The sequence below is a fragment of the Mobula hypostoma genome, chromosome 21, assembly GCF_963921235.1.
Source record: "Mobula hypostoma chromosome 21, sMobHyp1.1, whole genome shotgun sequence".
Classification (NCBI taxonomy): Eukaryota; Metazoa; Chordata; class Chondrichthyes; order Myliobatiformes; family Myliobatidae; genus Mobula; species Mobula hypostoma.
The window spans coordinates 54,756,635-54,778,263 of record NC_086117.1 but is presented as its reverse complement, the minus strand read 5'-3'; the positions used below and the strand labels follow the sequence as shown (position 1 = coordinate 54,778,263).

General features: G+C 42.1%; 1 protein-coding gene across 4 annotated transcripts in view; it reads right to left on the bottom strand.

Moving 5' to 3' along the window:
* The window catches only part of sfswap (splicing factor SWAP), a 189,788-nt gene that overhangs the window by 120,137 nt on the left and 48,022 nt on the right, over positions 1-21,629 (bottom strand). For all 4 annotated transcript variants that reach the window (XM_063074057.1, XM_063074058.1, XM_063074056.1 and 1 more), the window contains exons 10-11: positions 16,823-16,916; positions 1,616-1,784 (exon numbers count right to left, since the gene is read on the bottom strand). In XM_063074057.1, coding sequence (XP_062930127.1) covers positions 1,616-1,784; positions 16,823-16,916 — 263 coding nt within the window. The remainder of the gene's footprint in view (positions 1-1,615; positions 1,785-16,822; positions 16,917-21,629) is intronic.

The window sequence follows — 21,629 nt, the reverse complement described above, 5'->3', positions numbered from 1 at the left end:
AAGCATTGCTGAAGAATCTAATGTGTGCTATAGAAATCGTAGAGAAGTACAGCACAGAAACAGGCCCATCAGCCCATCTAGTCCCTGAAACCTTCTAATCTGCCTACTCCCAATGACCTGCATGGTGACCATAGCCCTCCATATCCCTCCCATCCATGTACCTATCCAAACTTCTCCTACACTTTGAAATTAAATCCGTATCCACTACTTGCTCTGGCAACTCATTCCAGACTCTTACCACAGAGTGAAGTTTCCCCTCATGTTCCCCTTAAACTTTTCACCTTTCACCCTTACCCAGGACTCCTGATTGTAGTCCCACCCAACCTCAGTGGAAAAAGCCTGCTTGCATTAACCCTATCCATACCCCTCAATATTGTATCCCTCCAATAAATCTCCTCTCAATCTTCATCTCCAAAGAATAAGGTCCTAACCTATTTAATCCTTCCTTAAAAAAAATCAGACTTCTGGACCAGGCAACATCCTTGTAAATTTTCTCAGTACTCTTTCAACTTTATTGACATCTTTCCTGTAGGTAGGTCCCAAATAGTTGTAATGTGAAATTGCCTCAGGACAATGCAGGTGGGTCCAACTGGCAAAGCACTCAATAATTATCATTCAGCACATTAAAATTCAATTGGTAGAGTATAACAGACAATGCTGGCTGCGTGCAGCTCATACATCAATGCTCAAACACAGACAAGTTAATGTCTTGCTTGGAGATACTTCAGCATTTAACCTGAACTTTCTCTTCACACGTCTTGACAGATATGTAGTGTGTATACATCATCTTGGTCAGAGTTCAAACCTTCTATCGCCTGCTTCTAAGATTCTGTCTATTTATTTAGAATCAGAATCAGATTTAATATCACCGGCACATGATCTGAAATTTGCAGTACAATGCAATACATAGAAGAAAAAACTGTGAATTAAAATACATATAAAGTAGTACGTTAAATTAGTGTAAAAAAAAGGAAAAAACCAAAATGAGATGGTGCTCATGGGTTCCATGTCCATTCAAAAATCAGATGGCAGAGGGGAAGAAGCTGTTCCTGAATCATTGAGTGTGTGTCTTCAGGCTGCTGTACCTCCTCCCTGATGGCAACAGTGAGAAGAGGGCGTGACGGGTGATGGGTGGGGGGGAATTGATGAGGCATTGCTTTTTGAAGGTGTCCTGGATATGCAGAGGGTAGTACCCATGATGGAGCGTACTTCGATTCTGTGCAGTAACCCCCACCTCCCCCATACCAGAGGGTGATGTAGCCAGTTAGAATGTTCTCCACGGTACATCTGTAGAAATTTGTGAGATACAGCAATGAACAGGCCCTTCCCAGCCTTTCAGCCATTCCGCACAGAAACCCACCAATATAACCCTAGACTAATCACAGGATAACTTAAAAGGATAAGTTAGTCTACTAACTGGTAAGTCTTTGGACAGTGAGAAGGAACCAGAGCACCTGGTAGAGACTCATGTGCCCACAGGATGAAAATTTAAACTTGCTTACAGAGAACACTGGAATTGAACTCTGTACTCCACTGCCATGAGCTGTAATAGCGTCACACTAACATGGCATAAAATATTGTCCTGCAAAAAATGTGAGCACGGCTCCATGCTTACCTTTTATTAGTTTTCCATCATTAACAGATTTATCTGCAGAACTGGCACAGTCTGATTGTGTGATCATTGCAGTGGAGACACTCGTTCCTTCCTGCTGAACCTCAAATTGCATGGCCTCTGAAGTACTGTTTTCAGAGCACAAGGCAACTGTACTTTGTGCTGGAGCCTCCTGTTTAAAACAAAGATAAGCTTACTTTAAAAGGTACATCAGGCTGATGTCAATATCTTCAAAAATAAGGAATAGTCAATGCAGAATTCCACTTGATCTGGAGATCATGGGTTTATGGGGGATTAAGGGGAGATTTGACAGAGGTACACAACATTATGAGGGTATAGACAGGGTAAAAGCAAGCAGTCTTTTTCCACTGAAGTGGAACAACACTACAACTAGAGGTCATGGGTTAAGGGTGAAAGGTTAAAGTTTAAGGGGAACATGAGAGGGAACTTCTTCACTCAGAGGGTGGCAAAGTGAGGAACTGCCAGCGGAATTGGTGGATGGGAATTTGACTTCAGCATTTAAGAGAAGTTTAGATAGGTACAAGGATAGGAAGCATATGGAGGGCTATGCTCTAGGTGAAAGTTGCTGGGACAAGGCAGGTTAACAGTTTGGCAATAGATGGGCTGAAGGGCTGTTCTATGACTCCATGATTCAATAACTACATTCTGTCTAGATGTGTCTTTTCTACTGTTTCCTCTATACAACACAAAGCATATTTATGTACAAATGTTAAAACTGTACCTAAAAGTAAATGGCTAAACTCATGTGAAGCATGAGGTTCTATTATGAGCACCACACAATAGGAAAAAGGGTGAACAAATTGACTGCACATGCTCCAGAGAGTGGATTTCAATTCTATGGAGAAACTGAGAAGTTCAAGGTATTAGCCTGAGGCAACCGAAGCTTAGGGAAGAAAATTGAGAGCTGCTGAAAATTAATTTTATTTTATTTAGAGATATAACACAGACCACACCCTTCCAGCCCAACAAGCTGCACCAACAAGCAACCCACCTAATTGACCCTAGCCGAATACACTGTAAATTAGTGAGTGATCCTAAACACTGATTTACAATGACCAATTATTTCAGACTGTGGGAGGAAACCAGAGCACCAAGAGGAAAGCTGAGTACCTGTGCTCACAGGAAGCAAGTACAACCTCCTTACAGACAGCAGCGGGAATTGAACTCTCAACACCAATGCCCCGAGCTAACTGCTGCGCACCACCGTAGTGCCAAATTATGAATGATTTTGCAAAATAAAGAGAAGGGTTGGAGACAGAAGCTCAAGGATAAGAATTAATTTATCTGGCATAGTTTGTTATAAACTAGAATCTATGCAGGTACTAGAAACTGACTAGATAGATCTTTCAAAAAGGGTCTCGTTCACTCGAAGCCTTCATTGCTTGGGTTTGACCGTGGATGTTGCGTCCTAGCAAGCCAGTCAGCAGTATGATATTGTCAGCAAGCTGTTACCCATGCAGCTGATGAATCTAAAGGAACGGCAGAGACCAATACAGTTTGGCACCAGCAGCATCGTAGGAGTTATCAGTCAGCACTGAACTCAACACAGGGCTGCCCTAGGGACCCGAGCTTTGGATTTTTTCCTCGGGGTTTACTCCCGAAGCCTTCCCCATGAGTGAGTATAGCCTCAAAGCAGTGGAGGTTTGAGATCAGAGTTTTCCTTCTTCTAGAAGGGCTGCCAAACATGTCTGACCAGCTCCATCTGCCCGAAGCGACTAGTTTCAAAGTGCCAGTGACCCACCTTTGCCCCTTCTGCTGTCAGAAGAAATGGTTCTACCAGAGTTCGTAGCCAAGACACATGTGAAGGCCAGGAGCTTGACATGGTTGTCAGAGGCTATTTGAGATACAGGCCATTGAGAGTATTTATTAGATAGTAGGAGCTCCTCACTAGTGAGGACAACCTTAAGGAACCCTTGTCGGTGCCTGGGAATTGGAGAGCTCATTCAAAGAGCTGGAACAAGCAAGATGGTTTGAATGACCTGTTTCTGTGTTATTTTATTCAACAAATTCCAAGATTCATGCAGGTTACAGTCTTTTTCAAAGATAAGGCCCATAGATATTTACATTATTTTTGCAATAAGGCAAACTACAGCTCCCAATCTAAGAAAGGATCCACTGGCATCAGGAGGGTCCAGAGGAAGTTCATGAGAATGATCCCAGGAATGAAAAGGTTAATGTATGAGGAACATTTGACGGCTCTGGGCCAGTACTTGCTGGAATTTAGAAGAATGAGAGGGGTATCTCATTAAACCAAAGGACACAACCTCAAAATAGAGGTACATCTATTTAGAAGGGAGATGTGGAGAAACTTCTGTAGCCAAAAGGTGGTGAATCTGTGGAATTCATTACCACAGGAAGCTGTGGAGGCCAGGTCATTGGGCATACTTAAAGCAGAGCAGAATAGTTTCTTGGTTAGTCAGGGGATCAAAGATTACAGAGAGAAAGTAGGAGAATGGGGTTGAGAGGGATAATAAATCAGCCATGATGGAATGGCGGAGTAGACTCGATGGGCCAAATGGCCTAATTCTGCTCCTATATCTTGTGCTCTTATAGCACTCTGCCTACTATGAAAATCTGCAATTTATAAAATTGGAAACCTAAATGAAAAAAAGCTGCAGATGCTTGTAATCTCAAATAAAACCAGGAATGGTGGAAATAAGCAGCATCTGAAGAGAGAGAACCAAAGTGACTTCAGTTGAAGGCCTACTCCAGCATTACTCATTTCCTACCTGCTGAATACTTACAGCAGGGGTTCCAAACCTCTTTTATTCCACAGACCTCTACCATTAGCAAGGGGTTCGTGCACTGCAGGTTGGGAACCCCTGACTTACAGTATGGTTCATCTTAAAAGGTATCTTGGCACAAAATAGAAAGCAGATCAAAGTACATCTATGTCACCATATACAACCCTGAGATTCATTTTTTTTTGCGAGCATCCACAGTACATACAAAGAAACAGTACTGAACCATTGAAAAAACACACCCAACAGGACGGACAAACAACCAGTCTGCAAAAGACAACAAACTGTGCAAACACAAGAGTAAGGAAAAAATAAGAATGAGTGATAGATAGACAGGCAGATAAATATGTAAACAATAAATATCAAGAACATGAGCGGAGGGTCCTTGAAACTCAGTCCATTTCAAAGGTGGGGCAAGTGAAGCTGAGTGATATTATCACCTCTGGTTCAAGAGCCTGATGGTTGAGGGGTGGTAATTGTTCCTGAATCTGGTAGTTTGGGTCCTGAGGCTCCTGTGCCTCCTGCCTGATGATTGAGGAGTAATAACTGTTCCTGAACCTGGTGAGAGTCCTGAAGTCCCTATACCTTCTACCTGATGGCAGCAACGAGCAGAGAGCATGTCCGGGGTGGAGGGGGGTCCCTGATGACAGATGCTGCTTTTCTGCGATAGCGCACTGTGTAGATGTGCTCAATGGTAGGGAGAGCTTCACCAGAATAATGCATTGTGAAAACATGTAAATCTCTCCAAACTTTGCAGAAATAAAAATAATATCGTTGTAGAGACTGGCTGATGGAAATACACGGTTCAGGAACAGTCATTACCCCTCAAACATCACGCTCTTGAACCAAAGGGAATAACTTCACTCACCCCATCACTGAAATGTTTCTACAACCAATGGACTCACTTACAAGGACTCTTCGTCTCATACCTTGATATTTAGTATTATCTTTTTTTCTTTTGTATTTGCACAATTTATTGCCTTTTATTCATTGGTTGTCTGTCTTGTGTGCAGTTTTTCATTAATTCTATTGTGTTTCTTTGTATTTACTGTGGATGTCTATAAGAAAATATAAATTGTATATGGTGACATACATCTACTTTGATAATAAAGTTACTTTGAACTTAGTAAAACCAAGTGAATCTTTTAAAACAGTCTGTTCTTTATCATGTAAAAAGCAAAACACCTTGGGCTAGACAATTTTATTTATTTAGAGATACAGTGTAGAACAGACCCTTCCAGCCCTTTGAGCTGTGCCGCAGGCAACCCACAAGTTTAACTCCACCCTAATCCCGGGACAATTTACAATGACCAATTAACCTACTAACCAGTACGTCTTTGGGCTACGCAAGGAAACTGGTGCACGCAGAAGAAACCCATGCTTTCTACAGGAAGAACCTATAAACTTTACACAGAGGACGCTGGGATTAAACTTTAAACTCCAATGCCCAAGGCTATAATAGTGTTGCACTAACCAGTACACTACTGTGTTGTCCCATTATGATGATAGGCATGCCCAAGCTCACTGGCGTCTTGCTCTCTGAGACCAGGCATACTTGGACTGAGCCCCAGTGTGCTGTGTTCTGCTGGAAAGTGTCCCTGACTAATCAGTGAGATTCAGTGCAGCAGACACGGTGCACGCCTTCCCTGTGTAATCAGGAACGGGATCTCCAGGAATTTCTTGACAACTGGTGAGGCCCCACCTCCGCTCAACAGCCAAAGCTGTCAGCAAGGTTAGCGGTGAAACCAGGTCCTGAAGTACGGTTTCAGCCACAATATCAACTGTTTATTCATTTCCATAGATGCTGAGTTCCTCCAGCATTTTGCGTGTGCTGCTCAAGATATCCAGCATCTGTAGAATCTCTTGTTGTGTCTCTCTAGGATGTAGCTAAAGGGCAGACTGTTGCTGAGAGAGGTAGTGGTGGTGGCAGGAATGCAGGACGGGGCAAATACAAATGCTGCTGCTCAAAATCCAAGCACCAGACATCGCCAATTACTAATTTCATCAGTACACAGGCGACCATTTCTGATAATGATGTTGTTGGACGCATTTCTCCAATCCAGCAAATTAAACTGTACAATTTATGGCAATTTCAATAGAAATATTCCTCCAAATGCTATTGCCCCTCTTCCTGATTGAAATTCATACACTGCACTTGCAAGCTTCACATTATCAAGCTTATCCTCGAGTTTAACATTCGGCAAGGCAATATTTCACATTCTCAGACAGCTTGGGTGACCAGATTGAGCCAAAGAAATGGATCAGAGATTGAAACTGCTTGTTCAGATTTGGATAATACAAATAAGTTAATACTAATATATCCAGAGCAACACACACAAAATGCTGGAGGATCTCAGGCAGCATCTATGAAAAAGAGTAAACAGTCAACATTTTGGGCTGAGACCCTTCTTCAGGACTAATAAATCACGATGTCATTAAGCTCGTGATCATCTTCATCATTATCTGCTGTATTAGGTGGTGGGGTGGAAGTACGTCTTGACCGAAGGAAATGTAAAGCGCTCCTCTACAAGCCTGCAGGTCAACTTTGGGTAAAGTGTAGCCCCCCAATCAGGATCATGTGAAGCTGTGGATGGCCATGTGAGCAGCTGGTGCACATCACAAGTCCTGGTTATGCGACCACTGACAGCAGACAATCTCTGAAAGGTATTGATAATGGCTGGGGTCACCCCTTCTTGTGAAGACACTGCCCAGAAGGCGGCAATGGCAAACCACTTCTGTAGAAAAAAATTTGCCAAGAATAATCATGGTCATGGATAGACAAAGGAAGAGCATGATCGCCCACATCAGGCTCATGATAAGTTGGTGAAAAACTAAAAAGACCTTTCAAATCTAAGGGATGGTGGAAAATTAGACATAAAATTGGCAGAGCAGTTGACAGGTGCTTTGTGACTAACATGTAGTGACCAGTGAGGCTACATGCAGCTCTTAATGCGTTCCATGCTGTTTCTAAATGTTGCATAATTGGACACAAAAGGGACTTCCAGGTGTGCAGAAGTTTAAAATAATGTCTTTATTTTCCTTTCTGGAAATACCGGAACACAGCGCATCGGCTTACCATGCATGCTGCCGGGCCGTCTCAGTCTGCACCACGTGCGCACTCCCGTGCCCCCCCAGGACCCCTCAGCTGCCCCAAGTGCCTGTACAAGCCTAGCCCCTTGTAACCATCAATTAACCTCCTAAAATATTACTGTTGCTAGTGCAACTAAACATTAATCAAATTGTGAATGAACAAAATAACAACCCAAAGCAATAAAAATAATATGAACATAATATAAGAAAATTAGGGGGGGTATCCAGTGTCCATTAATATGCTCCACATTACTATGGGTCCCACATAAAATATACTGATCTACCACGATGCTACAGTCTGTAACTTCAGAACAGTGAGCTGTTGGCCTCCCCTCTCGCTGTGGCAGGAGTGATACCTCTTTGTCGTTAGTGACAGAGAGCCTGTGGGATGTCAAAGTGTTGCAATGAACAGTGGCTTTTGATGGACTCTAGATCATGATCTCCCCAGCGGATTTACTATTGCTTGCATGGTGGGTGGTGGTGGGACTGTGATACTTTCTGCTGGAACAAGTGGGGGAAGAGGGGCTTTGGGGTTCTAACATTTTCCCAGCTTTCATTCTTAGGGTTTTTCTGTTTTGTGGATGTCTGTGAAAAATAATTTCAGATTGTATAGTACATACATTCTCTGATATTAAATGGAACCACTGAATCATATTGATTTGCAATTAAATGAGTATAGTCAGGAAAAATTTTGTGGAAAAAATGTTTGAAGATTGGAGATGCTGGGAATCAAAAATAAAAGCAGAAAATACTGGGAATAATCAGCAGATTAAGCTGTACTCATGGGAAGAGGAGAAACAGTTTGTGTTTCAGGTGGAATGTTGGTGGCACAGTGGCGTATTGGTTAGCCTAAAGCTCGACAGTGCTAGTGATCACTGATCCCGGGGTGGGGGGGGGGGGTCAACTCGCACCGCTGTCTATAAGGAGTTTGCACCTTCTCCCTGTGACCATGTGGCTTTCCTCCAGGCTCCTCCCACAGTCCAAAGATGTACGGTTAAGTTTAGTAATTGCAGGCATGCCATTTTGGCAATGAACGCATAAAGGCACTTCCAGACTTCCCCCAGCACATCACAAGCTTTTTGACGTACATATGACAAATAAAGCTTTTTTGTTGCTATTCTGTGAGATTTTGATATGGCTCTGTGGCCTGCAGTCACAGTGAACTCAGCTAAAACTGAGCATTCCTGGACTGTTTTGATGACGTGGTGCTTTGATCTTTTATATTCTGGTGGTTTTCGCTCTTTTTTTGCTGTTGGTGTGATTTGTTTTTTTTTGCTTGCTGGGGGTTTGCTGTTTTTCTTTGAATGGGTTTCATGATTTTCTTTGTATCACAGCTGTCTGTGGAAGGACAAATATCAGGGTTGTATACTGCATACATACTTTGATAATAAAGGTACTTTAAATCTTTGAATCTTGATCTTCAACCAAATAACTGCCCGCTTCATCAAAAACAAATCGGAAATCTCCAGATGGTGGGAAGACAAGGATGCTCCAGTTCACTGAGCAAAAAGATTGCAAATGGGCTTTAATCCACAGACGAAGAAGTAGTAATCCAGAGTGCAAAAAGGCATGTAAAATGATGGGAGGATACCGAGTAGTGTGGTGCAGTAGAAATATGAAATGTATATCCACAGATGCTTAAAATCAGCAGAGAGATCGGTAAAGTGGTTAAAAAGGAAAAAGGCATAAGGGATGTTTTTCTTTATTAACTGAAGCACAGGTTGAAACATAGAAAACAGAAAACTTACAGCACAGTACAAGCCCTTCACCCCACAATGCTGTGCTGAACATGTACTTACTTTGGAAATTACCTAAGGTTACCCACAGCCCTCTATTTTTCTAAGCTCCAGGTACCTATCCAGATTGTATCCGCCTCCACCACCATCGCCGGCAGCCCATTCCACACACTCATCATTCTGTGTAAAAAACTTACCTCTGATATCTCCTCTGTACGTACTTCCAAGCACCTTAAAACTGTGCCCTCTCGTGTTAGCCATTTCAGCCCTGGGAAAAAGCCTCTGACTATCCACACGCTCTACCTTCATCAATGTTTTTAGTCACACCCTCAAAAAATGTAATTAGGCTCGTAAGCAAAGCCATGCTGACTATTCCTAGTCATATTATGCCTCTCCAAATGTTCATAAATCCTGCCTCTCAGGATCTTCTCCATCAACTTACCAACCACTGAAGTGAGACTCACTGGTCTATAATTTCCTGAGCTATCTCTACTCCCTTTCTTGAATAAGGGAACAACATCTGCAACCCTCCAATCCTCGGGAATCACTCTCGTCCCCATTGATGATGCAAAGATCATTGTCAGAGGATTAGCAATCTCCTCCCTCACCTCCCGCAGTAGCCTGGGGTATATCTCGTCTGGTCCTGGTGACTTATCCAACTTCATGCTTTCTAAAAGCTCCAGCACATCCTCTTTCTTAATATCTACATGCTCAAGCTTTTCAGTCTGCTGTAAGTCATCCCTACAATCACCATGGTCCTTTTCTGTAGTGAATACTGAAGCAAAGTATTCATTAAGTATCTCCATTATCTCCTCCGATTCCATACGCACTTTTCCACTGTCACACTTGATTGGTCCTATTCTCTCATATCTTATCCACTTGCTCTTCACATATTTGTAGAATGCCTTGGGCTTTTCCTTAATCCTGCTCGCCAAGGCCTTCTCATGGCCCCTTTGGCTCTCCAAATTTCATTTTTAAGTTCCTTCTTGCTAGCCTTATAATCTTCTAGATCTCTATTGTTACACAGTTTTTGAACCTCTTGTAAGCTTTTTTTCTTTTTGACTAGATTTTCAACAGCCTTTGTACACCATGGTTCCTGTACTCTTCCATCCTTTCCCTGTCTCATTGGAACGTATCTATGCAGAACGTCACACACAAATATCCTCTGAACATTTGCCACATTTCCGCTCTACATTTCCCTGAGAACATCTGTTCCCAATTTATGCTTCCAAGTTCCTGCCTGATAGCTTCATATTTCCCCTTACTTCAATTAAACGCTTTCCTAACTTGCTGTTCCTATCCCTCTCTAATGCTATGGTAAAGGAGATAGAATTATGATCACTATCTCCAAAATGTTCTCCCACTGACACCTGACCAGATTTTCTAGTACCAGATCAAGTATAGCCTCTCCCCTTGTAGGCTTATCTACATATTGTGTCATGAAACCTTCCTGAACACACCTAACAAACTTCACCTCATCTAAACCCCTTGCTCTAGCAAGATGCCAAATCAATATTGGGGAAATTAAAATCTCCCACCACAACAATCCTATTATCATTACACCTTTTCAGAATCTATCTCCCTACCTGCTCCTTGATGTCCCTGTTACAATTGGGTGGTCTATAAAAAACACCCAAGTAGAGTTTTTGACCCCTTCCTGTTCCTAACTTCCACCCACAGAGACTCCGTAGACAATCCCTCCATGTCTTCCTCTTTTTCTGCAGCCGTGACACATCTCTGATCAGCAGTGCCACATCCCCACCTCTTTTGCCTCCCTTCCTGTCCTTTCTGAAACATCTGAAGCCTGGCACTCCATGTAACTATTCCTACCCTTGAGTCATCCAAGTCTCTGTAATGGCCACAACATCATAGCTCCAAGTAATGATCCACGCTCTAAGCTCATCTGCTTTGTTCATAATACTCTTCGCATTAAAATAGACACATCTCAAACCATCAGTATGAGCGCATCCCATCACCTGCCTATCCTCCCTCTCACACGGCCTACAAGCTTTCTCTATTTGTGAGCCAACTGCCCCTTCCTCCGTCTCTTCAGTACGGTTCTCACCACCAGCAATTCTAGTTTAAACTCTCCCCAATAGCCTTAGCAAACCTTCTTGCCAGGATATTGGTCCCCCTCAGACTCAAGTACAACCAGTCCTTTTTGTACAGGTCACACCTGCCCCAAAAGAGGTCCCAATGATCCAGAAATCTGAAGCCCTGCCCCATGCTCCAATCCCTCAGCCATGCATTTATCCTCCATCTTACTCTATTCCTATACTCACTGTCGCGTGGCACAGGCAGCAATCCTGAAATTACTATCTTTGAGGTCCTGCTTCTCAACTTCCTTTCCAATTCCCTGTAGTTTGTTTTCAGGACCTCCTCCCTTTTCCTACCTAGGTTTTTGGTACAAATACGTACCACGACCTCAGGCTGTTCACCTTCCCACTTCAGGATATCGTGGACATGATCAGAAACATCCCGGACCCTGGCACCTGGGAAGCTAAAAACTGCCATCTGTGTTTCTTTCCTGCATCCACAGAATCCCCTGTTTGACCCCCAACTATAAAATTCCCTATCACTGCTGCCATCCTCTTCCTTTCCCTACTCTTCTGAGCCACAGGGAAAGACTCTGTGCCAGAGGCACAGTCACTGTTGCTTCCCCCAGGTAGGTTATGCTAGAACTGCGTACAATAGTAATTGGAATACAGCTAGAAAGGGCGCAAAAAACTGGAACTGAAATACTGCAGCTACAGCAGAAAATTGGATATGACATGTTGTCATCTTTGGAAAGAAGAGGTGGAAGAGTGTGGTTCATAAAATTACAAAGGAAGCTGAACAGCATAAACAGGAAGGAACTATTTTCCTTAGCAGATGTGCAAGACCAAGTGGCACAGATTTAAAATGATTAGTAGAAAGGCAGATGACGCAAAACATTTTTCTCCCAAATTGGCAAAAGGATTCTGGAACTCACTCCCATAAAGAGTGGGAGAGTCAAAATCTGTCATCACATTTCAGTAGTACACGGAACATGGAAAAAGGTTGTGTGGCTCTGTTCAATGGGAAGAGATACTGTGGCATAAGGTAAATACTATGACTGTTTTTAACCATGGTGCAGCAGTACATTCTCAGTATGGAGATGAGGACACAGTATCTTCTCGAAGAAACATCGTAAAAAAACGATTGGGAAATGTATCACAATGCGAAGCATCTGTAAACGCTGCATGAATTGCAACCACCCTGACTGCACTGCACCCATCTAGTAAAGGATTGACAGTTACCATTGTCATGAACGTGAAATTATTTCATGGCTGTAAATATTCCTGTCGGTGTAATTTACAAACTTAGAATTCACGCTGATCTGCGACATGAGAGCAGTCATAAGAAGCGTCAACGAGGTTTCACAGCCAACAAGCATGAAATTAGAGGTATGATCTTCCAAGCAATGATATTATATCCACTCTTTCAATACAAAACTATTCTATTTGTGATGACATGTCTTGATATGAAGGTAAACAGTGTTCACACTATGGTAACAAACTATTTAAGAAGTTCCGGTGAAATGAAAGACCTGCACAATGCCATATCTATATTCTTTATGCATATCTGATTCCAGGTGCTAATATTTATTACGCTCATGTTACAATGAAAACAAATTAGAGCTAGTGCGTCTAATCAGCCATGCAACTAAAGCTACTTAGTGCGTCCCAGCACAAGTTCTGTTCCATCCTCAGAAATATTCAGCCACTATTTAGAACCAAACAGGTCTCGCTGCCCTTTTTAATTGCTAAATCTCACTTTGGCTGATAACACAACCTTTTTCAATTACATTACCTTTTATCCATAAAGCAATTACTACCCAAACTTAGATTCATGTATAATGCAACGTAACAGAAATTTCTGGATTCAATCCACTCCACCACCAAAAACTGTCCAATAAATAAAAAGCAATAAGTTTCAATAAAGAGCAGTCAAGCACAACTCAAACCCAAGCAGGAAGGTGAAAATCTATAAACACACTGTTTGTTGCAGCAACAACCCTGCACTCGGCGTCAGTGAGACCGAAGAACTGATTGTGGACTTCAGAAAGGGTAAGCTGAGGGAAAAGAAACCAGTCCTCATCGAGGGATCAGAAGTGGAAAAAGTGAGCAACTTCAGGTTCCTGGGTGTCAATAATCCTGGATCCAACATATCAGTGCAGCTACAAAGAAGGCACAGTAGTGGCTATAGTTCATTAGGAGTCTGAGAAGATTCAGTTTGTCACCAAAGACACTTACAAGCTTCTATAGATGTACTCTGGAGAGCATTCTAAATGGCTGCATCACTGTCTGGTATGGGGGGCGGGTGAGGAGGCTACCAAACAGGATCAAAGTAAGCTGCAGAGAGTTGTAAACTTAGTCAGTTCCATCATGGACACTAGCCTCCGTAGTATCCAGGACATCTTCAAGCAGCGATGCCTCAAAAAGGCAGTGTTCATCATTCAGGACCCCCATCACCCAGGACGTAGCCCCTTCTCATTGCTACCATCAGGGAGGAGGTTCAGGAGCCTGAACGCACACACTCACGATTCAGAAGCAGCTTCTTCCCCTCTGCCACCTGATTTCTGAATGGACATTGAATCCATGAATACTACCTTGCCACTTTTTAATTTCTACTTTTGCAGTACTTAGTTAATTTAACTAGTTAATATATATACTCACTGTAATTCTTGTGTTTATTCCTCTTATATTATATATTGCATTGTACTGCTGAACAAAGATAACAATTCACGATAAATGCCAGTAAGTAAGTGGAGGGAGTTGAAAATTTGGCTGAGTGGCATCATAACCACCACCTCTCCCTCAATGGCAGCAAGACCATGGAACTGACTGCAGTAGAGGGAAAACAGGAGTCCAGGAGCCAGTCCTCATTGCAGGATTGGAGAGGGGAAACAGTGTGTGTCAGTAACTTTAAGTTCCTGGGTGTCATTACCTCAACAGGATCTGTCCTGGATCCTCTTATAAATGTAATTGCAAAGAAGAAAAGCACAACAGTGCCCTACTTCCTTAGAAGGCTAAGAAGACTCAGCATGACATCAAAAGCCTTGACAAATATGTAGTGGAGAGTGTACTGACTGTCTGCACTACGGCCAGGTATGGGAACATCAATGCCTTTGAATGGAATACCCTACAAAAGGTAGTGGATTCCGCCCAGTGAAGCCCTCCCAACCACTGAGCACATCTACATGAAATGTTGCCGTAGGAAAGCAATCCATCAGAAATCCCCACCACCCAGGCCCTGCTCTTTTCTTGCTGCTGCCATCAGGCAAAAGGTACAAGAACCTCAGGACTTGTACCACCATGTTCACGAACAGTTACCACCCTCAACCATCAGGCTCTTAAACAAAAGAGGATAATTGCACTCATTTATTGAGACGTTCCCACATCCAATGATCTCACTTTAAGGACTCTTTCCCTTGTTATTCATGCTCTCATTATTTATTGTTATTATTTATCGTTACATTCCAACAATTCGTTGTCTTCTATATTCATGCTCTTTCACTGATCCTGTTTACTGTTATTATTCCGTAGATTTGCTGAGTATGCCCACAGGTAAAAGAATCTCAGAGTTGTATGCACTCCGATAATAAATTTTACTTTGAACTTTGAAACTCAACCCTGAAATTTGTTTTGGACTTCTGCACTGACAAACAACCTGCATTCTGCATTCAGTTTACCCAAAATAACACTGCTCCTTTTCAGATGATTTCAGAATTTTAAAACCCAAAATTATTTCACAAGATAGGCCAATAAATAGCTGACCATCTTGAGTAAATTCACAAAGTTGAAACTAAACGATACTGAAAGATGCTACATATTATTATCTATCCACCAAGTCAACATTCACTGATGATCCAAACTGATGCTGAACAGTGTGGATCACAAAGCTATTCCGGAGGGTAGTTAAAAGTTAACCACACCATGGTCGATCAACAAATACACTCAATGACATTTTGTTAGACAGGTTCTGTACCTAATAAAGTAGCTACTGAGTGTATGTTCATGGTCTATTGCTGCTGTAGTTCATCCACTTCAAGGTTCGACGTGAAGTGCATTCAGAGAAACTCTTCTGCACACCACTATTGTAACACGTGGTTATTTGAGTTCTGTTGCCTTCTGGTCAGCTTGAACCAGTCTGGGCATTCTCCTCTGACCTCTCTCATTAACAAGATGATTTCACCCACTGAACCACCCTCTGTTTTTAGTTTTTTTTAATTAAATTAAATGACTTATTGAGATACACTGAGCTGTGCCGCTCAGCAATTCCTTGATCTGATCCTGGCCTAGCCGCTGGACAATTTACAATGAACAATTAACCTACCAACTGGTACATGTTTGGACTGGGGGAAGAAACTGGAGCACTAGCAGAAACCCCAGCAGTCACAGGGAGAACGCAAAAACTCCTTACAGGCAGTGGCGGCAATTGAACCCGTGTCACTGGTACTGGAAAATGTGATAACCACTACGCTACAGTGCTGACCTTTCTGTAAACTCTAGAGCAGGGGTTCCCAACAAAGGCGCCAGACTCCTTGGTTAATGGTAAGGGTCCATGGCTTAAAGAAGGCTGGGAACCCCTAATCTAGAGACTGTTACAAGTGAAAATCTCAGGAGAGCAGAAGTTTCTGAGATACTCAAAAACACCCCGCCTGCCACCAACAATAATTCCACAGTCAAATCTCACTTAGATCACATTTCTTCCCCACTCTGATATTTGGTCTGAACAACTGAACCTCTTGACCATGTCTGCATGCTTTTATGTATTAAGTTGTTGCACAGAATTACTACAAAATGAATTACTACAGAAAACACAGCAATAAGTGTTCAAATAAATGGGCATATTATTGGCAACAATACTGAATTTACAAGCAGTTGTATATATGTACCTAATAAAGTGGCTACTGAGTGTGGGTCTGCCAATTACTTTCCTGAAAGGCATCAGTGAATCAAGTGGCTTTCATGGTAATTTAGTTGTTAGACGGTCACCCTTTCAGAAACGTGCTTTTTATTCCAAATTTATTTAAGTAGATGACTGAAAATTCCTCAGCTAAGCTGGGACCAAAATCTGAGACTCCAGATTGTTTAATCTCATTTCCTGGACAATAGTGTAAGGAGAACAAAATAATTGTTACTCTGGATTCAATGCATCACAAAGCAAACAAACACAATAATAATTTAAAAAATATTAATCCATAAGATACCTTATATCCATTGATTGATTCTATGTCCATCAAGTGACACTAGGCACATAAGGTGACTCTGACAAGAAATGATAAAGTAGCAGTGGTTGGGGATGTGGAGAGATGGGTTAGTGGGTGGAGGTGTTGATCAGCCTTACTTCTCGAGGAAAGAAACTGTTTTTGAGTCTGGTGGTGCTGATGTGGATGCTATGTATCCTCCTCCCTGATGGGAGTGGGACAAACAATTGCTGAGCAGGGTGCATGGGATCTTTCAAGATGTCACTAATACTTCTCTGGCACCTGCATCGGAACATCGTCTGAATCCCAAGCCTCTCTCCTATTAACACTCAAATAAAAGTTATTTTCAGCTTCACAGAGCAAGCAAGTGCTTTAACTACTTTCTCCATACCTGCTGGATACTGTAGCCTTCTTTCTGAGAGAAGTACTGCTTTTTGAACTCATAGTAAGCATTGTACTGATGCCAGGGCTGCAGAAACTCAAACCTGAAAGACAGACCAAATTCAAACTCAGAACACAGGGCAGGATACAAAAACTCTTTTCAAACTACATCTATGCACAGAATAAATACCTCTGCAGTTTGCTAATGATTATACACTTGCTCATGAAAATGTGACCGAAAGATTCAAGTAAAAAGATTTCAACAGTCTGCCACAAAGTGCAATCCACAGTCAAACTATTACATCAGTGCAAAAAGTTGTCTCCAAAGCATTTAATTTTAATGGCTTAAAATTTTAATTTAGTCAATTTAAAATGAGAAAAACTCAAAACCAAGTAAAATTTGAATAGTGTAAACTACGAACTAAACTAAACATGAACTTTTGGACTGCTAGCAAGGCTGACACTTATTGCTCATCTGTAATAAAAGGATCAGTTATTAGCAAGGTAGACAGTACTGTGTAAAAGTCTGAGGCACATATGTATAGGTAAGGTGCCCAAGACCATTGCATAGCACTGTAGTAATTTTATGTACTGTACAGCTGCCACAAAAAAAAACAAATTTCATGACATATGTGAGTGATGATAAACCAGATTCTGATATGGATCTCTTCTGTGGACTGAGAATGGGAAGGGGGCAGGGAGCAGGAAATCATGGTTGGGAAAAGGGGAAGGAAAATGGAGGAAGCGGGAAACACCTAAGAGACATTCTGTAATGATCTATAAACCAATTGCTTGGAATCACAGTGGCGTCTCAGGGCTGGGTGTGTCTGCACACAACTCCACCCCCACCCCTCCCGTGGTGCTCCACCCTTGCCATTCCCAATATCCTTTGCTCCCACCAGATTTACAAACAACCCTAGTTATATACATGTGCCTAAGACTTTTGCACAGTACTGTGCTGTCTGCTCAAACTCCTGCATTTGTCAACGTGGGCAATAGAGACCCACATTAGTCAGCAGTACGTAATAATAAAAAAGCTATAAATTGCAATCTGTATAAAATTATATTAAATAAGTAGTGCAAACAGAGTGGAAAATAGTGAGGAGGTGTTCACAGGTTCAACGTCCATTCAGAAATCTTTTGTACAGTCCTGTTGGACTGAGCAGTGCGGGACCAGAGCACCTGACGAAAGGTGGGACTAGAGGCCAGACTAACTAGTTCTCTAGGTTCAGATATTGAGCTCAGGGCTAACAACCCTGACTGGTCAAACAAAATCGTTACAGAACCACTGAAGAACCTTTCCACATTTGAGTGTGACTGTATTCTTGAGTCTCCACCTGAGACTTGCATGACTGACAGTACTGAAACGGAGAGGAAGATCGGGCATGATGAAGAAAGCCCTAAGCACCACCAGAGATGGAGGACCTTCACCGCCGCACGAATGCCAGCGGCGTAACGGGCAGTTCACAAGTCACATTCCTGCTATCTCTGGAAGAGCTATCCATTTTAATATACATTTCATATTTTAAACTCAAATGAAAACACAAGGCCTTTCAACCCCTTCCCACACACCTAATTTTAATATTTTATAAGAACCACAGACTCGTTTGTTTTTCTTCAGAACGGGAAAGATAAATCTCATCTGACAAAAAAGAATTCCATCTAGGAATGGAGAGGGGAAAGAGTCAGGAAGAAAAAATCTGGTTAATTCCAGTGTTCTCCTTCTTAATGCAGTCTATTATAAATTTTAGAGGCAATATATTAGGGAAAATTCAATATATAGCCAACGTAAGTGATTCAATTGACAAGTCATATTTCTACGATGCTGGAGCTTTTTTTATACTTGCGGTATAACAAATAACAGAACACTGACAAATATGATACGGTCCACTGTCTCCCTCCCAAGCCAAGGAAGAGCTATTCTCTAAGATACCACTTTCTTTCTACATCAGACAGCATACAGTATTTTATACTCAATGGCCAATTTATTTGGAACACCTGTACATTAATGCAAACATCTAATTATCCAATCATGTGACAGCAACTCAATGCATAAATGTATGCAGACATGATCAAGAGGTTCAGTCATTGTTCAGACCAAACATCAGAATGGGGAAGAAACGTGATCTAAATGACCTTGACCATGGTGTCAAATAAGGTGGTTTGAGTACCTCAGGAACTGCTGATCTCCTGGTACTTTCACACACAACAGTCTCCAGTTTACAGAGAATGGTGCAAAAAGTGAAAAAAAAAAATCCAGTGAGTGGCAGTTCTGTGGGGAAAAATGCCTTGTGAGAGAAGTCAGAAGAGGATGGCCAGATTAGTTCAAGCTGACAGGAAAGTGACAGTAACTCAAATAACCATGTGTTACAGTAGTGGTGTGCAGAAGAGCATCTCTGAACGCAGAACGTATCGAAACTTGAAGTGGATGGGCTACAGCAGCAGAAGACTGTGAAAATACACTCAGTGGTCATTTTACTAAAAACAGGAGGTACCTAATGAAGTGGCTACTGATTGTATTTCTTAAAATTGGATTAAATTTTCTGCATCACCACAATTACAAATAGTGAAGTCCAGAACTCTGGTATGAAAAGAAATTCAGAACTCCTACTCCTCTGCCATTACTTTTAAGTCTAAAGAATCTCACCCAATCATTGGATATCAACACCTTTACTCAGCAAATGCAATGCTAGCATTTATTTCAAGAGGACAAGAACATAAGAGCAAGGATGTAACACTGAGGCTTTAAAAGGCATTGGTTTTTTGTTCCCTTATTTATGCGCATCGCAGGGTCCAGAGAAGGTTCAAGAGAATGATTCTGGGAATGAAAGGGCTAACCTATGGGGAGCATTTGATGTCTCTGGGCCTCGCATTAGGGTTAGGGTTCAGGTTAGATGTAGAAGCCAACATTATCATCTGCCATGCAGAAGATCTTTTTGGGCTCTAGTCTTCCCCACAATCATCTCTTTCCTTTCTCACATCCAGCATGAATGACAAAGCAGACTAGATAGGCTGAATAGCCTGGATCTGCTCCTATGTCTCACTCCTTACAGTGGAAGGTCAGGAAGGCCGCCCACATAACGCCGAATAAGTTAAGCCAATGGATAAGTTCTACTTGAGAACAGCCAAGGTTTAAGTTGCCATTTAGTTATGTTCCTTATTTAGTCATCTTGCTTCCAAAATTCTGCCCAATGAATAGATTGTGGAAGTTATTGAATTATACTTTACTTTATACTTTATTGTCGCCAAACAATTGATACTAGAAAGTACAACCATCACAGCGATATTTGATTCTGCGCTTCCCGCTCCCTGGAACACAAATCGATAGTAAATATTAAAAATTTTAATTATAAATCATAAATAGAAAATAGAAAATGGAAAGTAAGGTAGTACAAAAAAACCAAGAGGCAGGTCCGGATATTTGGAGGGTACGGCCCAGATCCAGGTCAGGATGCATTCAGCAGTCTTATCACAGCCGGAAAGAAGCTGTTCCCAAATCTGGTCGTACGAGTCTTCAAGCTCCTGAGCCTTCTCCCGGAGGAAAGAGGGATGAAAAGTGTGTTGGCTGGGTGGGTCGTGTCCTTGATTATCCTGGCAGCACTGCTCCGACAGAGTCCAAGGATGGAAGATTGGCTTGTGTGATGTGCTGCACCGTGTTCACGATCTTTTGCAGCTTCTTCCGGTCTTGGACAGGACAACTTCCATACCAGGTTGTGATGCACCCTAGAAGAATGCTTTCTATGGTGCATCTATAAAAATTAGTGAAGGTTTTAGGGGACAGGCCAAATTTCTTTAGTTTTCTCAGGAAGTAAAGGCGCTGATGGGCCTTCTTGGCAGTGGAATCTGCTTGGTTGGTCCAAGTCAGGTCATTTGTGATTCTGACCCCGAGGAACTTAAAGCTTTTGATCTGTTCCACTTGCGCACCACTGATGTAAATTGGGTCGTGTGGTCCGCTACTCCTTCTGAAGTCAACAACCAATTCCTTCGTCTTGCTGACAGTGAGGGATAGGTTATTGTCTTCGCACCATGCCACCAGGTTCTTAATTTCCTCTCTGTATTCAAACTCATCATTACTTTATACTTTATTGTCGCCAAACAATTGATACTAAAACGTACAATCACCACAGTGGTATTTGATTCAGCGCTTCCCACTCCCTGGATTACAAATCAATTTTAAATATTAAAAATATAAATTATAAATCATAAATAGAAAATAGAAAAATGGAAAGTAAGGTAGTGCAAAAAAACCGAGAGGCAGGTCCGGATATTTGGAGGGTATGGCCCAGATCCAGGTCAGGATCTGTTCAGCAGTCTTATCACAGTTGGAAAGAAGCTGTTCCCAAATCTGGCCAATATATATATCTACCCGAGATACGGCCTTCAATTGTTGTGTCATCAGCAAACTTATATATTGAGTTCGATGGAAACTTGGCTACACAATCATGAGTGTTCAGTGAGTACAGCAGGAGGCTGAGTACACAGCTTTGTGGGGCACCAGTGCTCAGAGTGATTGTAGAGGAGAGCCTGTCCCCTATTCTTACAGCCTGGGTCCTGTCTATGAGGTGTGATGAAAGAGGGTTACAAAAGTACACACAGACTAAGATATTAACTGTCCTGTGCTAGCACCAGTGGGATCAACAGTTGATCTGCCACCTGTCTTCAGGAGAGAGAGATAAGTAAGACAATGGAGCAGCATTTGGAAATGTTAATGAAGAGACGAGAGAGTTTAACGGAAGGAGACACCGGTCTGAGTATTGTCAAGACCGGCTCCTTTAGAACGCTGAACTGTTTGAAGTGTGATGGACAGGCGATACCCC